Here is a 10,864-nt window from a genome sequence, read left to right as displayed (position 1 = left end):
TCGGTTCCTCGTCTCTCTCTCTCGCTCTTCGTCCTTCTCTTCATCTCTCTCTCTCTCTCTCTCTCCCTCTCTCTCTCTCTCTCTCTCTCTCTCTCTCTCTCTCTCTCTCTCTCTCTCTCTCTCTCTCTCTCTCTCTCTCTCTCTCTCTCTCTCTCTCTCTCTCTCTCTCTCTCTCTCTCTCTCGTCCTCTCTCTCTCTCTCTCTCTCTCTCTCTCTCTCGTCCTCTCTCTCTCTCTCTCTCTCTCTCTCTCTCGTCCTCTCTCTCTCTCTCTCTCTCTCTCGTCCTCTCTCTCTCTCTCTCTCTCTCTCTCTCGTCCTCTCTCTCTCTCTCTCTCTCTCTCTCTCTCTCCGTCCTCTCTCTCTCTCTCTCTCTCTCTCTCCGTCTCTCTTCTCTCTCTCTCTCTCTCTCTCGTCCTCTCTCTCTCTCTCTCTCTCTCTCTCTCTCTCTCTCTCGTCCTCTCTCTCTCTCTCTCTCTCGTCCTCTCTCTCTCTCTCTCTCTCGTCCTCTCTCTCTCTCTCTCTCTCGTCCTCTCTCTCTCTCTCTCCCTAAATGTTACTGTAGGGAATGGGATTCAGTGCACACTGCAGCCTTGTACCATAGGGTTAATGTTAGTGACACTGTAGGGATTGGGAAGGATGCTGGGAATGGAAATCAGGAAGCATGCAGGCAGCCTTGTAAATTTTAATTGCAGATACAGGGCACTGGGCAGGTCAGGGTTAATATGGTAACATCAATTACTCAGTGACAGTCAGTCAGTGTCAGTGTGGACTCGATCAGATTATACAGTGACAGACAGTCTCTCATAGTGGTGGTAGTAGGAGGCTGGAGGTGGACTAGTAGGAGCCTGGAAAGGAGCACAGCCGCATACATACATTACTCACTCGTGCACTGCAGCCCGCTCCACAGATTCAGTGAATCTTACTCTCCTCCCTAGTTTTTTCAATGGCACATTCAGGAAGCCAATCACGCCGTGAGTAGCGGCACAGCGGAACCAATCAGGTGTGCAGGCACGCGTGATTGGTTCGCTGTGCAGCTAATCACGGCGTGATTGGCTCTCTTAATGTGCCATTGAAAAAATAGGGAGGAGAGTAAGACTCGCTGAATGTGTGGGGCGGGCTGCGGTGCACGAGTGAGTAATATATGTATGCTCACCGCTGAAGTGTCCCGGCTTCACGGAAGTCTGTGAGTCCTCCTGTCCTCCGAGTCCCTTCACCCTGCGGCGATATGAATATCGCCTACGGCCACAGAACGATAGTCGATATCATATCGACTATCGTTCAGCCCTATTGTTCGGCACAAAATTATTCGGCCTTTTGACTTATTCGGCCGAACACCGAAAGTGCTATTTTTTCTATTTTCGGCCGAAAAATGTTCGGCCGCCGAATATTCGGTGCATCCCTACTTTAAATCTAGGTGCCAACTAAAAAGTTAGAAGCTAAAGCTAGTTTGTTTTTTTTTAACGTAACTAAAGTGTTGTGCAAACTGTTGGCGCTTTAATCCTGTATAACTAACAAAGCTTAAGGGTAGAACATGTAACATGTTCCTGAAGGTGAACTTGTATAACCCTTTCACAGCCAGAACAGTTTTTTGCACACATTTAAAAATCAGTATAGGCCTGAAGATTGCAGGAAACCCCCCAAAACATATCTTTTCTGAAAGCAGACACCCTAAAGAAGAAAATAGCAGTAGTTCCAATTTTTTTATGTCGCACAATATTACGGCAAAGGTCTAGCATATGCAAAATATCAGTAAAAAAAATACACTGTTTAATTTTGGGGGGGGGGGGGGGCTCAAAAAACCCCCCAAAAAAACGCAATCAATTGCCCATTTTTTTTTTATTGTAGAATATAAAAGCCATATTTGCACCAAGTAAAAAGATACCCAACATGTCAAACCTTAAATTTGCGTGCAGTGGCGTCAAACTTCAGTACCCTATATTCTTCATAGGCGATGCTTTAAAAGCACCCTATAGGTCACCAGTTTAGTGTTACAGAGGTGGTCTTGTGCTAGAATTATTGCTCTCATTCCAGCATGCACAGTGATATGTATAATGTATATCACAATCAATGTTTTCAGGCGTAGGCATCCCGACGTGTGTTTACGAATGTATTTGTGGGGTCGGGAGAATTTATGTGCTTTGGTCTAACTTTTTTTTTTTTTTTTAACTTAACACTTTTTTTTTTTCATCACATAGGGGACAGAAAGTTCCCTATGTCATGTTGTGTTTTATTATTTTTCTTTTTTTTTTTTGGGGACAGGTTCTCTTTAATGAGACATCCAGGGTCTAAAAGACCCTGCATGTCTCCCCTGTGCTCCACTGAATGTAATGCAATGGACATCGCATTGCATTACATTCTTTGATGGCTGGAAAAACTGTCAACGGCGACCTGGAAGTGACGTCTTATATGTCCCTTCCAGGTCAGCAACAAGAAGAGCGGACGTGTGTCCGCTCTCTTTCCTCCACTCTACCCGGCAGCACCTGTTTTGCCGGGCCCGCAGATAAGCAAACAGAGCCTGGGATACTTAGCAGGGGTGGAGGGAAGCATCTGGGCGGCAGCCCAGGCGCCAAGACGCAATTTATTTTTGCCATGGTGACCTGCCACCTGAGATTTTTCGAGCCCTGTGTGTGTGTGTGTTATATTAGCATCTCACAAAAGTGTGTACACCCCTCATATTTTTGTAAATATTTTATATCTTTTCATGTGACAACACTGAAGAAATGACACTTTGCTACAATGTAAAGTAGTGAGTGTACAGCTTGTATAACTGTAAATTTGCTGTCCCCCTCAAAATAACTCAACACACAGCCATTAATTTCTAAACCGCTGGCAACAAAAGTGAGTACACCCTTAAGTGGAAATGTCCAAATTGGGCTTAATTAGCCATCTTCCCTCCCCATTGTCATGTGACTCGTTAGTGTTACAAGATCTCAGGTGTGAATGGGGAACAGGTGGGTTAAATTTGGTGTTATCGCGCTCACTCTCTCATACTGGTCACTGGACGTTCAACATAATACCTCATGGCAAAGAACTCTCTGAGGATCTGAAAAAAAAAATTGTTGCTGTACATAAAGATAGCCTAGACCAGCCTTTCTCAACCTTTTCAACACAGAGGAACCCTTAAAATAAATTTCTGGTCTCGGGGAACCCCTTGCTAACCATTTAAAATCTACAACTCATGACACATTAGTGTGACAGTCAGTGGGAAGAATGCTCCTTGCTCTTGTCATCATTGGGAAGAATTACCCCCTTACAGATAGCTAAAAGTTACATTTGTGTCATTGGAAACTTATCTGGGAGGCAGAAATTGTCCATTGCTCAAGGAACCCCTAGCAACCTCAGGAGGAACCCTGGTTGAGAAACCCTGGTCTACACTATAAGATTGCCAAGACCCTGAAACTGAGCTGCAGCATGGTGGCCAAGACCATACAGCGGTTTAACAGGATAGGTTCCACTCAGAACTGGGCTCGCTATGGTCAACCAAAGATGTTGGGTGCACATGCTCAGCATCATATCCAGAGGTTGTCTTTGGGAAATAGACGTATGAGTGCTGCCAGCATTGCTGCAGAGGTTGAAGGGGTGGGAGGTCAGCCTTTCAGTGCTCAGACCATACGTCGCACACTGCATCAAATTGGTCTGCATAGCTGTCATCCCAGAAGGAAGCCTCTTCTAAAGTTTGCTGAAGACAAGCAGACTAGGGACATGGATTACTGGAACCATGTCCTGTGGTCTGATGAGACCAAGATAAACTTATTTGGTTCAGATGGTGTCAAGCGTGTATGGCGGCAACCAGGTGAGGAGTACAAAGACAAGTGTGTCTTGCCTACAGTCAAGCAAGCATGGTGGTGGGAGTGTCATGGTCTGGGGCTGCATGAGTGCTGCCGGTACTGGGGAGCTACAGTTCATTGAGGGAACCATGAATGCCAACATGTACTGTGACATACTGAAGCAGCACATGATCCCCCTCCCTTTGAAGACTGGGCTGCAGGGCAGTATTCCAACATAACCTCAAACACACCTCGCAAGGAGCGCAAGGTCTCTAACATCCACCAGCTCTGTGATGTCGTCATGGAGGAGTGGAAGAGGACTCCAGTGGCAACCTGTGAAGCTCTGGTGAACTCCATGCCCAAGCAGTGCTGGAAAATAATGGTGGCCACACAAAATATTGACACTTTGGGCTTTTGGGGTGTACTCACTTTTGTTGCCAGCGGTTTAGACATTAATGGCTGTGTGTTGAGTTATTTTGAGGGGACAGCAAATTTACGCTGTTATACAAGCTTTACACTCACTACTTTACGTTGTAGCAAAGTGTCATTTCTTCAGTGTTGTCACATGAAAAGATATAATAAAATATTTACAAAAATGTGAGGGGTGTATTCACTTTGGTGAGATTGTGTGTGTCTGTCTATCTAATCTATCTATCCTCTAGAGCTCCTTTTAGTGACTAACTCACAAATCTTTTTAATAGTATAACATACATAAGGAAAAGCAAGAATGTAAAATATGAAAGTTACTTATATAAACATGCCAGTTATTTCAAATGCAGTGGCCAGTCGTACATCTTTGTTGTTTATTAAAATCATATTAAGTACACTGCTCAATAGAATTAAAGGAACACTTTTTATTCAGAGTATAGAATCAAGTCAGTTAAACTCTTGGGATATTGACTTGATCAGGTAAGTAGCAGAGGGGATTGTTAATCAGCTCCAGCGGATTTGGTGTTAATAAAATGAACAGGTTCACTAGATCAGCAACAATTAGATGACCTCCAAAACAGGAATGGTTTCACAGGTGGAGGCCACTGACATTTTTTGCCCTACTCCTCTTTTCTGACTGTTTTTCACTAGTTTTGCATTTGGCTAGGGTCAGTGTCACTACTGGTAGCATGAGGCGATATCTTGACCCTATAGAGGTTGCACAGGCAGTTCAACTCCTCCAGGATGGCACATCAATACGTGCCATTGCCAAAAGGTTTGCTGTGTCTCCCAGCACAGTCTCAAGAGCATGGAGAAGATTCCAGGAGACAGGCATTAACACTAGGAGAGCTGGACAGGGCCACACAAGGCCCTTATATAAAGAGAAAAAAAAAGTGGCACCTCCAGTAGTAGACGATTTATTGCAGAGTCAAAGGTCCAACATCAAAACACAGGAACACACAGTACATACTGGATCAGCTGATCCAGTTTGTCCTGTGTGTTCCTGTGTTTTGATGTTGGACCTTTTGACTCTGCAATAAATCGTCTTTCTACTACTGGAGGTGCCGCTTTTTTTTTTCTCTTTATACATGGACTTTCTAAGGCTGCGGACCTTTGGCGAGCACACAGTAGTTAGATACCTATAGTTCACCCTGGATCCCTTGTTCAGCTGACAGCCTTGAGCGGTGATTTGTCTTTCTTCCCACACAAGGCCCTTAACCCACCCATCAGCAGGACCAGTATCTGCTCTTGTGCATAGAGGAACAGGACGAGCACTGCCAGAGCCCTACAAAATGACCTCCAGCAGACCACTGGTGTAAAGATCTCTGCCCAAACAATCGGAAACCTGAGGGCCCGACATCCTCTAGTGTGCCTTGTGCTCCATGCCCAGCACCGTGGAGCTCGATTGGCATTTGCCAGACTTGGCACCCTGACTGCCATTAGAAATAGGGATGAAATCCTTGGATTGTCAGACCGTACGCTGTTGCGTTGGGTCCTGGGTTCTTCCTGGTGCACAACAATTCCCAGCCTCATGTTGCGAGAGTATGAAGCAAGTTCCTAGAGGATGAATGAAATGATACCATTGAATGGCCCCCAAGCTCGTCTGACCTAAATCCAATAGAAAACTCTGGGACATTGTTTGGTCCATCTGATGCTGCCAGGTTGCACCTCGGTCTGTTCAGCTCAGTGATGCCCTGGTCCAGATCTGGGAGGAAATACCCCAGGACATTATCCGTCTCATTGAGAGCATGCCCCGACAGTGTCGGGCATGCATACAGGCACGTGGGGGCCATACAAACTACTGAGTACCGTAAGGTTGCTGCAATGAAATTTCAGAAAATGGACTAGGCTGCTGCATCATTATTTTTTATTTTTTTTTTCTTTGATTTTCCAGGTGTCATTGAATTCATCCCTCTGTAGGTTGATTAATTTTTATTTCCATCAAACTATGTGGCATCCTTTCATTCCTAACACATTACCCAGTCCATACCAGTATAGATATTCAGCATATTGTTCCCCATTGAGATCTGATGTGTTTTTAAAGTGTTCTTTGAAATTTTTTTGAGCAATGTAGTATGGGTCTAGTAAAAATGCTTACTGCACCAAGACCTAAACCTCTGAGATTTGCAAAATGAACATGCCCTTTCTGTAATTTCAAGGTGCACTACGGAATGTACAGATCAACGTTTTAAATTAAAATTTGGGGGGGGGGGGGCTAAATCACTAATCAACTGTGACTGACTCACCATGAAATGGGACCAGTGGTATATCAGAAAATCCTGACATAGGAAAAAGGCATTGTATGTGAGGATATTATCTCAGTTTCAAGCATCATCCAATGGCATTTCATATGCTGGGTAGCAGTTGAACTTTTGTGCATGATATAACACTTCCCCCTATACTGTATACGGAGGCTTTTTACAAATGATATCCTTTAATCGTAGTGGTGTGCGCATAATGCAGTTTTCTCTCTGCACATTTAGAATGCTAACGACAGTTGGTTATACCCCATAAGAGGTTGGAGGTTGCTGCTGCAAGCAACTCTAAGTCCATGTACATGGCTGTAGTAAAATTCCTGGTCATTTATGCAGCATAAAAATTGAATGATATGTTGCTTGTGTGTACATGGGTTGTGCGAGGGTCCTTGGCATCCTAACTTACAGGATTGTTACTCTGGCATTGTAAGGGATGATGCCAAAGTGCTTGAAATCGACAGAATAGTGAAAAGACCCTATCACTGGAAAATGAATAAAAAAACCATCCTAATTTTCACATGAATGTATTAAATTTACATCTTTTAAAATTGTTTCAAACTCTGCTAATGTACCTGAAGTGGAATGCCAGGTACTACACTTCTCTAACCATAAAAATGCTCCCTTCCTAACACTTATTTTGACTAACCTATGTTTGAAAGATCTGTATACTTTCCTATTATTATCAGGCTGCTTCGGTTCGGTCACTTGATGTAGCTCCCGTGTCGGTCAGCTCAGCTGCAAGGGAGAGGAGGGAGCGCTGACAACAGATTGGCCATTGAAACCTTTGGGTGGTATCACTGCTCCTGGCTTTACTAGCCATTGTTGGACTGTCTCCTCTCCCCTGCAACCGTTGCTGGCTGACGAATGAATGGACCAAAGTGGCCTTAAAATAGGTAAGTATTCAGATCTTTCTACACTGGTTAGTAAGAATAGGTGTTTTTTTTTTGGGCAGTTTTAAAATTAGATGGAGTTCCACTTTATAACCATAACTCATTTTATATGGGTTTTCACACAATGTTCATAAGAGTCGTGTGTTTTGTTTCTGGATTTTACAATTTTGTTTTTGGTTTCCAGCTGTCATTAAAGCAGACCTACAGTCAATTTTTCATCTATCCAACTATTAAATCTTCTGCTCTTGTAGTTTTTATCTTTGGATAGTAAAACATTTTTTTTCTGCCAGTAAATCCCTTGTACAGCCAATTCCCTTTTCTCCTTTTTCTTGTCTGGTAATTAGCCTAGGGCTAGGCTAATGACATGCACAGTTCTCTCTCTTGTGAGAATTTGCCTGCAAGGGAGGAGGGGTGAGTCATAGGAGAGCCAAGAGAAGCTGCAGGGCTGGATGAGGGCAGACATAACGGGAGACTGCAGAAATCCATGAGTATTCGTCAAGAGGAGAAATATGCAGGCAAGCAGTGGTGTGTGTGTGTGTGTGTATATGTATGTGTGTGTGTATATATTAGGGATGCACCGAAATGAAAATTTTGGACCTAACCTGCAGGATGCCCTTGGCCGAAAACCGAAAATTACTTTTTTCCCCAAAAAAAATTTAAAATGGATAGAACAGGGGCATACACCAAAAACAGGCAGCGACGTACACCTGTCGCTGCCACCCTGTCACCATATATGTACTGTGATGGGTTGGCAAGAGGTTAATTTAATTACCAATGGTATTTGTATTATGCAGCATGAGGGGTTAATGTATTGTCACTGCTGGTCACTCATCTATTAGTGACCGACCAGTGGCAGTTAATTAAGCCCTTTGTGCTGCATTAGTGCAACCAGTGTCAGTGCAACCAGTGTTAACACTGATACTGGTTGCACTAATGCAGCACAAAGGGGTTAATTACCTGCCACTGGTCGGTCACTAATAGATGAGTGACCAGCAGTGATAATACATTAACCCCTCATGCTTCATAATACAAAAACACCTCAGCTCCCCCCCCCCCCCCCACTGCCTCAGCATCCCCCTCGGCAGTACACCCTCCCCCCCCCCCCTCTGGCTCAGCGTCCCTCCTCGGGTGTCCTTCATTCAAAAGTCCCGCCTCTGGCCGGCGGCCCGCCTCCCGGTGATGTCACTACTACTATCTGTATTGAATGAAGTGACATACCGGGCGGGGGACGGGGCGAGCGGCCGCTATAGATAGAAGTTGAGCTATGTGATCCATCCCTGTTAGCTCAGCGGGACTGTGTGTGAATGAGAAGTGACCTGACACCGGGCGGGGGGAGCGGCCGCTAATAACTATAACTATGTGAGCCTTCACTGTAAGCGGAGATGCATGCCTGACAGTGAAGGCTCACATAGTTAAAGCTATTAGCGGACGCTAATAGGAAAGTACGGAATACGGAAAGTATTCAGACCCCCTTAAATTTTTTACTCTTTGTTATATTGCAGCCATTTGCTAAAATCATTTAAGTTCATTCGTCTTCCTCATGAATGTACACATAGCACCCCATACTGACAGAAAAACACAGAATTGTTGACATTGTTGCAGATTTATTAAAAAAGAAAAACTGAAATATCACATGGTCCTAAGTATTCAGACCCTTTGTTGTGACACTCATATATTTAACTCAGATGCTTTCCATTTCTTCTGATCATCCTTGAGATGGTTCTACACCTTCATTTGAGTCCAGCTGTGTTTGATTATACTGATTGGACTTGATTAGGAAAGCCACACACCTGTCTATATAAGACCTTCCAGATCACAATGCATGTCAGAGCAAATGAGAATCATGAGGTCAAAGGAACTGCCTGAAGAGCTCAGAGACAGAATTGTGGCAAGGCACAGATCTGGCCAAGGTTACAAAAAGATTTCTGCTGCACTTAAGGTTCCTAAGAGCACAGTGGCCTCCATAATCCTCAAATGGAAGACGTTTGGGACGACCAGAAACCTTCCTAGAGCTGGCCGTCCGGCCAAACTGAGCTATCGGGGGAGAAGAGCCTTGGTGAGAGAGGTAAAGAAGAACCCAAAGATCACTGTGGCTGAGCTCCAGAGATGCAGTCAGGAGATGGGAGAAAGTTGTAGAAAGTCAACCATCACTGCAGCCCTCCACCAGTCGGGGCTTTATGGCAGAGTGGCCCGACGGAAGCCTCTCCTCAGTGTAAGACACATGAAAGCCCGCATGGAGTTTGCTAAAAAAACACCTGAAGGACTCCAAGATGGTGAGAAATAAGATTCTCTGGTCTGATGAGACCAAAATAGAACTTTTTGGCCTTAATTCTAAGCGGTATGTGTGGAGAAAACCAGGCACTGCTCATCACCTGTCCAATACAGTCCCAACAGTGAAGCATGGTGGTGGCAGCATCATGCTGTGGGGGTGTTTTTCAGCTGCAGGGACAGGACGACTGGTTGCAATCGAGGGAAAGATGAATGCGGCCAAGTACAGGGATATCCTGGATAAAAACCTTCTCCAGAGTGCTCTGGACCTCAGACTGGGCCGAAGGTTTACCTTCCAACAAGACAATGACCCTAAGCACACAGCTAAAATAAGGAAGGAGTGGCTTCACAACAACTCCGTGACTGTTCTTGAATGGCCCAGCCAGAGCCCTGACTTAAACCCAATTGAGCATCTCTGGAGAGACCTAAAAATGGCTGTCCACCAACGTTTACCATCCAACCTGACAGAACTGGAGAGGATCTGCAAGGAGGAATGGCAGAGGATCCCCAAATCCAGGTGTGAAAGACTTGTTGCATCTTTCCCAAAAAGACTCCTGGCTGTATTAGATCAAAAGGGGGCTTTTACTAAATACTGAGCAAAGGGTCTGAATACTTGGGACCATGTGATATTTCAGTTTTTCTTTTTTAATAAATCTGCAACAATGTCAACAATGTGTTTTTCTGTCAGTATGGGGTGCTATGTGTACATTCATGAGGAAGAAGAATGAACTTAAATGATTTTAGCAAATGGCTGCAATATAACAAAGAGTGAAAAATTTAAGGGGGTCTGAATACTTTCCGTACCCACTGTGTGTGTGTGTGTGTGTGTGTGTGTGTATATATATATATATATAATATATGTGTATGTATGTATAATTTGGCAAGAATCACAGTATATATAGCATAATCTGTATAAAGTGGTTGGAGGGAAGCCTTAAGAATGGCAAATATGTTTTTATTACAAATTATGTGAGCAGACTGCAGTTTCTCTTTAATTAATGGCTTTTTTGTTTTTGTTCCACAGAAGTGCATTGCAATGTGCATGGACAGATACATGGATGCCTGGAATACCGTATCCAGAGCTTACAATTCCAGGCTACAGCGAGAGCGTGCGAAGATGTGACGTAAGCCCGGATATCTGCATCCAACAGAACCCTGCACTGCCTGATCTCTATTGCTGACAACAGGAATTAAACAGCCCTGAGTTTACCATTCCTATTATGCAGGGAGCAGCTACTGGCAGTTGATGGTTTCA

At 44.3% G+C, this 10,864-nt stretch overlaps 1 protein-coding gene across 1 annotated transcript in view; it reads left to right on the top strand.

The window, feature by feature from the left end:
• The window catches only part of TIMM13 (translocase of inner mitochondrial membrane 13), a 22,401-nt gene extending 11,537 nt beyond the window's left edge, over window positions 1-10,864 (top strand). Inside the window, exon 3 of the mRNA XM_082243425.1 lies at window positions 10,634-10,864. Coding sequence (XP_082099551.1) covers window positions 10,634-10,732 — 99 coding nt within the window. The 3' untranslated portion in view covers window positions 10,733-10,864. The remainder of the gene's footprint in view (window positions 1-10,633) is intronic.

Source organism: Pelophylax lessonae, assembly GCF_965119305.1.
Source record: "Pelophylax lessonae genome assembly, chromosome: 1".
Taxonomy (NCBI): domain Eukaryota; kingdom Metazoa; phylum Chordata; class Amphibia; order Anura; family Ranidae; genus Pelophylax; species Pelophylax lessonae.
Note: the sequence above shows the minus strand (reverse complement) of the source record. Positions and strands in the feature narration are given on the sequence as shown.